Source organism: Macrosteles quadrilineatus, unplaced genomic scaffold (assembly GCF_028750875.1).
Source record: "Macrosteles quadrilineatus isolate MER2022 unplaced genomic scaffold, UCM_ALF_1.0 Scaffold_3__2_contigs__length_128488019, whole genome shotgun sequence".
Lineage (NCBI taxonomy): Eukaryota > Metazoa > Arthropoda > Insecta > Hemiptera > Cicadellidae > Macrosteles > Macrosteles quadrilineatus.
The window spans coordinates 96,386,617-96,399,995 of record NW_026542596.1 but is presented as its reverse complement, the minus strand read 5'-3'; the positions used below and the strand labels follow the sequence as shown (position 1 = coordinate 96,399,995).

Sequence of the window (13,379 nt, the reverse complement as noted above, 5' to 3'; positions counted from 1 at the left end):
TAGAGAACTAAAATTGCTGTTTTCCAGACAGTATGATGAAAACAAAGTTGACATTGTGCTGTAATAATTTAGTGTAGCGTCAAATTCATCACGATTACATGAGTCCTGATTGTACTGAGGCAAATATATATTCTGTACCGGTTTAGAAAAGTTTACTGAGAATATAATGATTTCATTTCTAGGGCCTAAAGTGACTTCTTTCGGCACGAGCTCAAGTCAAAAGACTCACGAACTCCAACGAAGCCGCAATAGGAAAACGAGCAAAGTTTGAAAATGCAAGATTGCTGTGAGGTATGATGAACTATACATTTTTACATTCAAGCTAACTAATTCGTAAAACAAACTCCGTCAACAAAATTTAGGCAGTTTTAGAGGAAGAAATTTATCCCCTCGACGCCTTGATCCTACAACTAAAACATATCTGAGATTTGTCAAAAACTTCGATCAGCTGCAACATACATTAAACAAAAAAGTGGTGGGAAGATTAAATTTTGTGAACGGGTCAATAGGTTATCTCCCAAAATAGCTTACATCGTTTGTCTATTATATACCAACATATGATTCCATGATATTCTACTATATGGTATATTACGACTAAGATCTACCCGTGTCATCTTGTCATATACAAATTAAATGGCAATTCAGCCGATAACAGAACAAAAATAACTCGTACCTACGATCAAAATCATTAAATTTTATTTTAAAAGTGAGAACCTCGACTCACCATAGGAATAAAACAAAAATCATTTACCACCACAAGGCATGTATTTGAAAAAAGGTTGTCCCTGCAATATGACAATAGTTTACTTCACTACTAGTCTCGAAAGTGACCCATTTCGGGGCTCGATAGTATTTCCCATGCTAGTCTTAGACTCGCATGTAAAACACTACAGTATTTCGCCCCGAAATGGGACTTTCATGACGAGTATTGAACGATACTTTATATCACGATGAAAAAACTACTTCATCAAACTTTTAAAAAATGTCTGAAATTTCGTAATCTATTCATTTTTCTTCAGTTGTAACTTTGTTGATGTCAGGCAAAGCATTGCTTGTTTAGCGAAAGTAGTGTTTATGTCAGGCAAAGTCAGCTGATTTTCTAGAATTTCGCTTTATTTTAAATCACAAACCAATTTTCCGGTGTTTGTCTGTTTACTTACTGGACACCATGTATTTTCAGAGTTAAAGTATATGGATATAGCTACAACTGTGAAATAGTATATTTTACCACTAGGACTTGACTTCGTGACGAGAATTGAACGATTCTTTTTATCACGTTAAAAAGAAACTACTTCATCAAACTTAAAAAACCACGGGGACTTCGGTTTTAACTTTGTTGATGTCAGGCGAAGTATTGTTTGTGTAGCGAAAGTAATATTTATGTCAGGAAAAGTCAGCTGATCACTATTTGTTTTTGGTGTATGGAAATTGACGATTTTCGAAGATCTCAACATAGATTGTGTATATATTGTATAGATATTGATGTTTTCGAATACAGAGTGACGAAAAAGGCTTTTTTCGAAATGTAATTTGCTGTTTTAGGAACGTGAAATCAAATAGGTGGGGTTTTTTAGGTCATGGCCATAAAACATATTTTAATCTCAGGGTGATCATTAACGACGGGGCTGTTTAAAGATTTGGACTTTGTTTCAAAATTTGATAGAAAAGAAGTAAGGGGGACAAAGTGATTTCTCCTCCTCTTTAACTTCTTTAGTTTGTGAATATAGTATTTCTAATATTGTAATAGATTGTGCGATTTACGTGTATATATTTGGTTCGGTCTCATTTATGCATATACAGGGCATCAGCAATATGGCATATACATTCTCACTTTAGCTGGTCAACAACACTTATGATAGGTAAGTGTGGTAGTAACTATGGTATTTTATGCCAAAAACCACGAAAGTCGAAATAGTTTTTGAACCGTAATTTTGAAAGTATTGGAGGTTATACCATTTTGTCCAGAGTTAAAAGGGCCATAACATACTCAATTTTAATCAAAATTGTTTGAACCGTTATTTTGAAAATCATTAAAAATTAAAATTCAAAGAAAGAATAACACACCTGAAGACACCATGGGTCACCTATCACCCACACACGACTTCATGTTTTTCTTAAATAGGTCTCATCAAAAATGTTTGGAGAAATTCAAACCAAAATGTTTATGAAAAACAAAATTGTGAGTATCTAGTCGACAAAGCGTGTTGGGGAAATCTTTATTCTTAATTTTCTCTTTATTTTAAATCATAAAACAATTTCCCTGTGTTTGTCTGTTTATTTACTAGTTACTATGTATTTCCAGAGTAAAAGTGTATGGTTATAATAGCTACATCTGTGAAATAGTACATTCACAACTAGGACTTTCGTGACGAGTATTGAACGATAATTTTTATCACGATGAAAAAAAAACGACTTCATGAAACTAAAAAAAACCATGGGGACTTAAGTTGTAACTTTGTTGATGTCAGGCAAAGTATTGCGTGTGTAGCGAAAGTAATGTTTATGTCAGGAATAGTCAGCTGATCACTATTTGTTTTTGGTACATTTTTTTCTTTTTATTTTTTTAATGCTTTTACGCACACAGGTAGCCAGCCTGTAGTGTGAGACTCCTGAAAATTGTCAGACTACTCACTAAAAAACCCCCTCTACTCTGTTGGACACAGACCTGGAATTGTTTGTCACATTACTTCAAGTCAGGCCAACATGTGACCTAAGCCCTCAGGGCTCGCACCGTTTCTGGCATTTAGATTCTTAATGACCTACACCGCATCCCGGTCAAGGTCGATCTTCTTGGCGCGGAGAATACCCTGGATATAATGTGACACACAGTTCCAATTGTCCCCCCGTCATAATCGGTATGACCGTGTCCACCGACAGCAGTCCTATTAATTGTTGAGCCTCCAGGCGGGGCCTTTCCCAGCGCTGGCAGTGGAAAAATGTATGTTCCACGTCATCGAGAATGCCTGGGCAGTATATGCAGTCGGGTGACACGGCTTTGCCCATCCTGAACAGGTACGACCGGAAAAAGCCGTGTCCCGTCAGATGCTACCCTCAGTGCTGCCTGACGCTGCACTCGGGCGAGCCGCATCCTGTATGCCTCCTTATTTAGTGCGTCTGCCCACACCTCCGCACCGTACAAGAGTACGGACTGGACCGAAGACATTAACAGCCTTCTACGACTGGACCGAGGCCCTCAGACATTGGCCATCAACCGGCTAAGAGAAGAAACCACCCTAGCGGCCTTGTCCGCTGTACGGAAGATCTGATCCCGCCAGCTAAGCTTGCTGTCTACCATGACCCCAAGATACTTGGCAGAACGAACAGTTTGAACCTCAACGGCTCCGACCCTCAACGGCACGATGGTGTCAATCCGTTTTTTTGTCAAAATCACGATCTCGGTTTTGCTCAGAGCAAGCGAGAGACCGTGATCTGCCATCCATGCGTTTATGGTACGCATAACTCGGTTTAGCTTTAGCTGAGCCAGCTCAACGCTACGTGCAGCTATCAAAGCTGCAACGTCGTCTGCGTACCCAACCAAGACCGTTTCCTCAGGCATTTCAGACCTCAGAAGGCTGTCATAAGCGACGTTCCAGAGGTCTGGGCCGAGTATGGAACCTTGGGCAGCACCAGAAGTGACACTCATCGTCCGCGGGCCCTCCGCAGAGTCATACGTTAGGAGGCGAAACCGAAGATAGTCCTCTATGATGCGCATGAGGTATGCCGGCACGTGGAAGGTGTTCTCCAGAGCATCCAGCATATCGCACCACCTCGCCAAATTAAATGCATTTCGCACATCGAGCGTTACGAGCAGCACAACCCTGCGAGAGTAGTGGGTAAAATCCTCAGCTCTCATCACGGCTTGCTTCACCTCCTCAATCGCATCAATCGTTGATCGCCCCATCCTGAATCCATACTGACGAGGGGAGAGGTCCCCAGCAACGACAACGGCTGAATTTAGCCGGGAACGGATCAATTTCTCGAGGACTTTGCCAGCCGTATCCAACATACACAGAGGTCTGTAAGAGGATGGCAGATCTGGGTCTCCCTTGCCCTTCCCAACAAGCACAAGCCTAGCTGTCTTCCAGCACAAGGAGAAACCCCCTTCAACCAGGCAGGCGTTGTACATGCTCAAAAGGATCAAGGGGTTGGTAGTCAAAACCTTCCTGAGGACTTCACCGGACACCCCATCGGGACCAGGAGCCTTGTTGTTCTTCAGGGATATGACGGCCGCCACCAGCTCTTCAGAGCTGAAAAGTGGGACGTCGTCCACCCTTCCATAATCCCGCAGTGGGCGCAACGCGTGAGCCGGGAAAAGGGACTCGACTATCCTCTCCATAGTGACCCTGTCCATGACGGAAGGTGGAGAGCGGGTTCCAAGTTTCTTGGTTACAAGTTTGTAACCCAGGCCCCACGGGTTGGAATCAACATCGTCCCTTAATTTATCCCAGCAACTGCGTTTACTCCGATTGATGGCTCGACGAAGATACCTCCTAGCCACCCTATAAGCATCCGACTTACGCCGTCTGTCTAGGGGTTCTCTAGCCCTGGTAGCAAGTCTTCTGGCCCTCAATGCCGCTCGACGCAATTCCGCAATCTCGGCAGTCCACCAGTACACAGGGCGCTTATTGCACCGGTATCCCCTGCGAGGCATAAACGACTTCATGAAACTAAAAAAAAACCATGGGGACTTAAGTTGCAACTTTGTTGATGTCAGGCAAAGTATTGCTTGTGTATCGAAAGTAATGTTTATGTCAGGAAAAGTCAGCTGATCACTATTTGTTTTTGGTGTATGGAAATTGACGATTTTCGAAGATCTCAGCTGTACGGAAAATGGGCTATTTTCGTATACAGAGTGATGACAAATACTTGAATATTATTTTCAGAGATAAATTGTATGTCAGATTTTTGTACTATCAATTAGGCACTATTTAATTCATTTTAACAATTTAAATAGTTGTTATGTAAGTAACCTATAAAAATTATTAGGATTCAAAACGACAAAATAACCACAGAAAAATAAAAAGTGAAAATTATTTCACTAATAACTAAGAAATCGTGCTGGTTTGCAGAAAAGGTTTGGAAACAAACACTTGTAAAACTAAAACCTATTTATTCGTAACAACTAACAATAAATAACGCGCACAATGGTGCACAAGTCTCAAATGAAGCGTATCTCCAGGGGACCGCTGGTGGGTGGCTCGGTCTCGCGAAGAGAGCTATTTGACAAGATCACGGTGGGGGTTTCAGTGAGGTTTGGCGATTTCAACGGGCTTTTCCACTTTTTCAACTTTCTCAGGGACGGCTTCAACCTTCTCGCTGGCAGCTACGGCAGGCTCTACGACTTCCTTCCTGACATTGTCTTCAACCTTGTCTACTGGTTTGGCGGGCACCTCTACCGCGGGGGCGACGGGTTCGACACCCTCGGCGACCGCCACTCCCAGCGCGGACTTGCCGGCCTCGTCTTCCTGCTTGTCAACGGAGTTTTCAGCGTCGGCTGGCTCGGCGATGTGACACTCTGTCTGGTCGGTCTTGACGAAGAACGTCCTGCCGATCTTGTACTTGTCGAGGACGGCGTAGGCCTTCTGCAGGGTTGTTACAGAGGGGTTCCTCTCTCGCGTCATCACCCAGGCGTTTTCTGTAAAAACGGAAAGAATAATGTTAAGTGATAAAATTTGTTAGGTAAAATCTTTACCATCTAAGGTTTTGTCATGTGACGCTAGGATTTAGCCCAGGGTTGTTTTTTTTACATTACTTCAGGCTAGACATAGGGGTTGTGACATTATCACCAACCATATGAGGTCTGTGAGGGTAGAACCGATGACCTCAGTGACCGAAGCCCCGCGCTCTACCACTAGACCAGCTCGCTCCCCAAAATCTAGGGGTTGGAGATTCACCAACTCTAAACTTTTGTTTCAGACTTAGGGTAAAAAATTCTACATCCAGGGGATAGAGATTAATCTATAACGAGCGCTTTGTAACTCTCGTCTAATTTTTATCCAACGCATCCTAATATAATACCTGATAGCAATACGACATAGATCTATTGCATTTGTTATAGTCAAATTTGATGCAAACGCTATACTGTATTTCTTAATTTAGAAACATTGATTCGAAGAATTGAGTTGAAAAGATCGTTTATAGCACTTTAGTACGCACTTCAAGCACTCAAGTAAAGTATCTGATTGAACGCTATGACGCGGACACACCATTATGTGGTATGATTTTAAAAATTAATATGTGAAGCATGTAGAAGAGAAAACTTTCGATTAATTACTCTTGCAAAGGATTATATTTAACTAACAGCTGGTATAGATCCGATATAGATTGCGTGTGTGTAATTCAAACTCGTTATCGACAGCGAATTACAAAACTTCACTCAATACGATAGTATTAAAAACTGTGTTAACCGTGTAATCTTATAGATAGAACATCGAAAGTTTTATGTCTGATTTGGAATCCATACAGATAGGCTTAAGAATTGAACTGGTATATTTAATCATCAGTAGTATTATCCATGCTATTGCGGTTGAGGTATATGATGTACTTACGAGTGTTGAACAGTCCGAGACCAGAACATGACCAGACGACAGCGTAGTTGTCGTAGTCCGTGTCCAGCACTGTGTACGAGGTCTCCACCGGGTCTGCAACGTAAACACGTTATATAAATGTATGGCACATTTTAATAAATAACGTGTTAAAGGATTCTTTAAGGTTTTTGTGAAAATAAATAGTGTTTGTCATGGCAACAATTTTTGCTTTCTCGCTTCCATCAAACATAACATGCATACACTGTTGGAGTAATTTGATCAACGGAAGGTAAATAAAAACACTCACAAGACGTTACAACGGTTATACATAGGAAAGATGGTAAGTGGTGTTCGATTTCGATTGGCCACTCCAATCATCATCAGACCCAATAGGCGAATGAATCATTTAATAACAAGTACAGGACATAGGCTGTTCAAGAAGTTATTTAATTCGATCTTAGAACACGGTCGATATGGGTTTTGAAAATTATAAAGATATTCTTTAATTGAACAATTAGAAAATATACTTTACGATTTTTAATGAAGCAGAACGTAATTTAAGAATGTTTTAGGAAAAAAAATCATCCGTATAGTAATTTAATGTTGGCTTGTAATTTCAACTATTTGGAGTCTATTGGTAAGCACAAAGAAATTATAATTCTAATGCTTCGGTTTTTGAATAAGTATGTATTTAAATTACAATGCCAATTGTTCAAACTGCTCCTTCGGAAAAGTTGTTACGATTTGATTCTACTTGCCAAAGAGTTTTCTATTATTTTTGTTACATACACATTTTCTATCCTTTTACGGTTTGCAGTGGCCCGTTCACAGGACTTTTGCATGGAAAGTATAAAGCAATGGAAGTTGGATTCGGTACAGTAGTAAGCTGAACTGACAACAATGCATATTTACATAGCGGTCACAGTTTAAAGACTATCATTAAAATGTCTAAGGTAATCATTTCTTTTTGGTTTTGTAGTTAAACAAAATTGTTAAACATTAAAACTAGTATGCAGTATACTTACATGGGAGCTGCGAGTACTTGACGTTCAGTTTGGCTTCTGTTCCCTTGACAATGCTGCGAATCTCTCCAGCCAGGATACGTTTGATTCCAGTCCTGATACAAAACAAAATTTGTCAGCAACAGCACGCACAATTAATTAGTCCACGTCTTAACTTCCACTTGGACTTGGTCTAAAGTTGTGTGTTCTTGTCAAAATTCAATCGATTGTCACAAATTAGTACAGGTCAAATCAATAGTATCCAATATAAAATAATAGTTACCGTATTTTATGTAACACTTCATGTTTCTTAATGTAACTTATTTATCAAATATATCGTTTGTTAATCATGTCACAATTTCACTCTTGAAGTCGTGTACATTTTAGTGACACATAGTTACATGCAGTTCACAATTCGTTATCGTAAACCATTTAGGATTATTAGATTTATTATAAACAATCAGTTCCAAATTATAGTTAACAGTTTGCAAGTGGTCCTAGAATAAAATACAAATCAGCTGATTCTATTGTTGTATCGCTGATACGTGCAAAACAAAAAATAATCAACTACAGCTGATAAACGTGAAACAAAAAGTAAGTTAGTAAACGTTTAAATAAATACTCTGTTCTATATTCCACTGTTTTACTTACAGTCTGTTCTGTATTTCGTTGGACACCAGGATTCGACCGTCCTTAGCCATGGTGTATTCTGTCTTGACACAACGACTACCAGCCTCCAGTACGTTCACGTACCTCTCGGCCTCATACCATACTCCCAGGTACTGTGGAACATAAATATACGTATTATAACTACGTAACATACACGAATACGTAACATAGGTTTTGAAACATTTGGTGTGTGATAGTTATTATTTAATTGACAAGTGTCAAGTAAAACTTTATTGAACGCGTCTATTGCAACGTTAACTCCTGTATTTTCGACGATGCAAAGCTGATCCAGTATGTATATTGCGTTGACATATTTTCCAGGCGCGTCAAGTCAAGGCAATCAAACACACGTTAATTAATTTATCCATTGACAAATTCTGTTGTGTTATTTTAATCTTGGGCTCATTGTAGAAACTTTATGTAAAAATATTTTAGGTTGAATATTTTATAAACATTATTTATGCTTAAAAGGGTTTTCTAAATCCTGAACTGAATTCAATTATACGTGTGGTATACATGTTACCATCAATAAATAAAGATTATATATGTTTTCACTGTTTTCAGCTTGGATTATAATTTTATGTTTTAAAGAAACACAAAGTAAAATATATTTGACTTAAAGATTTATGACCATGGCATTCCAAATAATAGTTATATCCGGTGTTCTTAGGTTTACTGTGTACGATAATACAAGATTGAAAAGTGCATGCTTCTGAATTTTGTTTGTATTTGGTATGCTTTGAAAAAATTAATGGCCAAGAACGATAAAAAATAAAAAAATTAGAGTTCCATCCTGAATTTTATTGACGCGATCATATTTTCAGAATCACATTACTAGCACTAATAGAACCTTTACGAAATTAAGTCATTTGTTAAAGCGGCAGAAGAATTCCTCTAGAGCTAAGTGTACAATGATTTTAAGATGGCTATTATAATAAAATTAGGAGATATTTTACCTTTTCCATGTCGAAGTCCGCCTTAGTGAGGTAGTCAGGACACCAACCAAAGGCTGGGACTTGAGCCCTGGCTAGAGCGGCGGCCGCAACCACCAGCAAAACTGTCCTCAGGTACTTCATACTGCGGAACAGAACGGCCAATCGTAAAAATAATACGTTAAAATTGTCTTTTGTAAGAGTTAATTTTCAATCTAAAGATTGCTTTCCAAAGAAAACTGTTTTTCGTATGTTATAGTAGTTTACGCAACTATCACGTAAAGATAGTGTTAACGAGGTACGAGGCGAGTGCCTTAAAAACTTCTACGAGTGTCGTTTGAATATTGACTATTGACGCGAGTTGAGTACACTACTTTACTTACGACCGTTCTTTATTTACTAAAAATCACTACTGATAGCTTCTATGAGAGGTTGTGTTTTCGTTTATAACCTCTAATTGCCACTGACAGTGATGCAACGAATCATTGTAAGTTACCAACCACTAATTGCACCGATCATTAACAATTAAATTGGTCTAAACAGCTGATTAGTTGATGTTCGAAGCATTACAATTTTACTTCTTCTCCCTCAATAATTGAACCTCATTGGTCTGTTGCCCGTATTGTTAAGTAAAACAGCAATGCTGTTAAGTGAATCTTTTCAATTATAAGAACTGAACTTAAATGGCTAGTTTACAAAACGGTCGTAGGTAAAATGTATAAAGCACTAATATTTCCTTTTCAAAACTATTGGCTATTCACAAAATACAACGTAACCTCAATAACATGCCATCCTTAAGGCTACGGCCGGCCACACGGGCGTTTTTTCACGCACAAACGCAGCGTGAAAACACGCGAAAATGTCAGTTGCGCAGAATGCCTGAATATCCGCAGAATGCCACACGCAGTGTGTTTTCCCGCAGTAGCGGACGCCTATTCGTTTAAATGCTACTCTAATTTTTCACTTGTTTTCACGGTGCGTTTGTGCGTGAAAAAACGCCCGTGTGGCCGCAGACTAATAAAGGTGTCATTTTCAAATCCCCAGAACTTATTTTTCCCCTATACACATACCATTGCAAGCCTCGATAAGAAGTCAACCTCCAAGTCGTACTTAATTATCACCATTAGAGTCTTATCGAGGTTCTACTGTACACTATTTTAGTGATTTAAATTATAGTTTTTTTGATGCTCTGTGTGGAATTATGACTTAGCGAATTTCCCTATAGGGAAGTAACTGTTACATCTACTTTCCATAGCATGAAACTTAGACCGGGGACTGATATACTTTTTCATTGTGATGTCCTTATAGGCCAAAACAATATTTGTATCTCCTACTGCATATTGCAGAGATGAAACAAATATATTACAAAGCTCGAGAAAATAGATAAAACTCTAGGATATACGCATGGATCAACCTCTTTACGGTAAATCAAACCTATTGTTATCGAGTCAGCTCCTTTATACGATGTGTTTCCAATCAATAAGTTTTTCACGCATCAGTAACAACACAACGAGTCACCAGTAGTAGTAAAATAACATACAAGACTAAAGAGTTTTATATTGTATACAATTCCGCTTTTAAGTTGTCCTATAGAGTAAATGCAAAATATTTACAATTTTTGAAACATTGTGTAAAGACATTAATTAACGACCCGCTTGGACCTACATTTTTACTTTTAAGACATTCTTTGGTTTTAAAATTTATTATTGAAGACATTCAGCAAGTTTTAATAACTCAGTTTTAACGTATCGCTAATGAAAATTAAATTATTTGATTTTATTGTTCTATGACATTACAATGATTCAAGGTACAGTACCAAGTCAATACATTAGTGTTACAAGTTTTTTACGACCTTATTGACCTATACTTAACTTGTAAATATGTTAAAAATATATTACTCCTTAAATTTGAATGTTCCTTGTAAAGAGAAGATTCCCGGGACGAGAACTACCCATGATTGGAAGACAATAGGATTGGACCAAATTACATTATAGACCGATCTCACATTACCACTACATCTCCGGTTGGGTCTTCATTTAAATTTGTTCAATTGAGGTGAGGTTATTTAAATCTACAAGTACATTTATGTTGTAAATTTTGTTTCGTAAAAAAAACATTAGCTTACTCCTTGATTAATCAGAAATAATTATTTTGCTATATGTAACAGTGTAATCACTTTAAACTTTAATCACGATTAAGTTATTTTTCCTTTCGTATTATAGTTGGTAAGATCATTTTTTGAACTTCACAATTATTTGATTACGTCCATCCAATAACGAATAATCATTAGAAAACTTCCAACTACATAGTTTCCTAATAATAGTAAAAAATGTGTACATTGTATTGGCAATGCTAATATTTATTGAATTACAGTACTTACAAATTCGTTACCGGCGTATTTTATTGTCACTTGATCCCCATTTTGTTTCATTGTTGTCTCAAAAATAGTTTGCTAATTTGATGCTAGTTAAAATGCTATATTGGATTTAAATCGAATATTCTTTTATAATTGCTAATTATTTAAGACGAAGTATAATTTAAACGTTAAGTAAACAATAGATGGACCATGCCTTATTTCTTTAACTTTACTCAACAAAAATATTCCAATTCAAAAATTTAATTCTCTAGAACCCCTTAAAAGAGGGGAACCTATGTGAGTTACCTCGTTTGACACCAAGAAGCATCGGTCCACCCAAAAAATTAAAGTTTAGAACCAATAAGGCCAATCAGAATTCAACTACCGGTAACGCTATAGTATTTTTTATCAAATGCCAAATCAAACATAATTTTGTAATCGAATATGCACACGAACATTTTCTGATTACACCAAGAACGCGTAAGGAACACAATTACATTATTTTATTAGTTCCAATGATGAATCCACATAAGAACTTATAAATCTATTTCTTTCTGTACTTAACACAAAGAACCCAAGGTAAAAGAAGCAGCACGTACGTACTCACCTGTGTGTAGAGCCGGTCTGGTCTGGCCGACTGGTACGCGGCTTATATACCGGCGAAGAGCCGTTGTACCGGCCGGCCGCCGTGCCAGCTGTCCACAGAGTAAACAAGAATATAGCACGGCGATTTTCCCTTTCATATTACCGTCAAAACTGTTCGCTTAGTAGCTGAGTTCTTTGGTAAGATAAAGAGTCATTGATAAAGCAAAAAGTCTGTAGCAAAGGTTGATTAGGAGGTTCCCAAAAGCTCCACTTTGGGATCTCTTTTAATTAAAGATAGGATAACTGTGATCTTGATTGAGATAAAGGTGCATCAGTGGAGTAAAAACAAGGCTCTACATTTTGATCACCTGTAAATGACAAAAAAATAGCCGAGTTCTCGGAAGGATGAACATTAATAACGTATAAAACAAGTTGATTGGGGGATTTCTCCAGGATCTACTCTTGGTTCTCCTATAATTGACAATATGCTTAAAAATAAATTTCTATGTGTATATTTACTTCAGTGAGATACCTGAGTTCTCGGTTAGGGTAAAGGAACATCAATGGCGTAGTAATCACCTTAACAAGGTTAGGGAGTACCGAAAAACTCTATTTTTTATAGTGTTTATTTGACCGCGAAACTGACCAAGGGATATTTCTGACTTCGTAAGATGTGTCACTTGCTAAAGGGCCATCAATAAATCTAAAACGTTATTACGGCATTCCTCAAGGCTCTACTTTTAGATCTCCTTTATTACCCATATCCATATAAATGGCAAAATATTCATGAATTGGCCATGGGATAGATGAGCTTTTTATTGGGAAAGTGGACGTCAATGGTATACAAAAAAGGTTGATTTGGGGTATCACAAGACTTTATTTTTGGATCTTCCTTAATTCACCATGTACCATTGACCATTAACCATGTGATGTGCTTACTGCTTATACGTTGGCCAAAGGATAACTGAACTCCTCTGTGGAATACAGGAACATCATTGGTGTAGAAAACAAGTCAATTAGAGAGTACCAAAAGGTTCTATTTGGATCTCTAATTCACCGTGTGCATATACAATTCTGCTGTATATAATTTGACCGTGGGGTACCTGAGTTTTTGTATGGTATGTATTACAGACTCAAATACATTTTTAATTCAACTTTCAGTGCATGTGTTCAATTTATTAAATACGAGCTGTGAACCTATTCTACGTACGGGAATCGAGCAGTCAGTGCATATAGAAGAATTCTGGTAGCTTTAATGTGAAAAATCGTCTTGTAAACAAATGTCACGTCACCACATATTTTTCATCAG

The 13,379-nt window shown here is 38.0% G+C and overlaps 1 protein-coding gene across 1 annotated transcript; it reads right to left on the bottom strand.

Moving 5' to 3' along the window:
• Positions 1-5,090: 5,090 nt before the first annotated feature.
• On the bottom strand, positions 5,091-9,273 carry LOC128990678 (apolipoprotein D-like). Its single transcript, XM_054413186.1, has 5 exons — positions 9,154-9,273; positions 8,180-8,310; positions 7,553-7,644; positions 6,549-6,641; positions 5,091-5,635 (listed from the first exon to the last, which is right to left on the bottom strand). The coding sequence occupies exons 1-5, from the start codon at positions 9,271-9,273 to the stop codon at positions 5,244-5,246; spliced, it is 828 nt and encodes a 275-aa protein (XP_054269161.1). The 3' UTR covers positions 5,091-5,243.
• Positions 9,274-13,379: the final 4,106 nt, after the last annotated feature.

Coding starts and splice junctions, on each gene's coding strand:
- LOC128990678 (XM_054413186.1), bottom strand. CDS start 9,273: ATGAAGTACCTGAGGACAGTTTTGCTGGTGGTTGCGGCCGCCGCTCTA. Junction 6,642..7,552: donor CAAGTACTCGCAGCTCCCAT/GTAAGTATACTG, acceptor TTTACGTTGCAG/ACCCGGTGGAGACCTCGTAC. Junction 5,636..6,548: donor TCTCGGACTGTTCAACACTC/GTAAGTACATCA, acceptor CCGTTTTTACAG/AAAACGCCTGGGTGATGACG.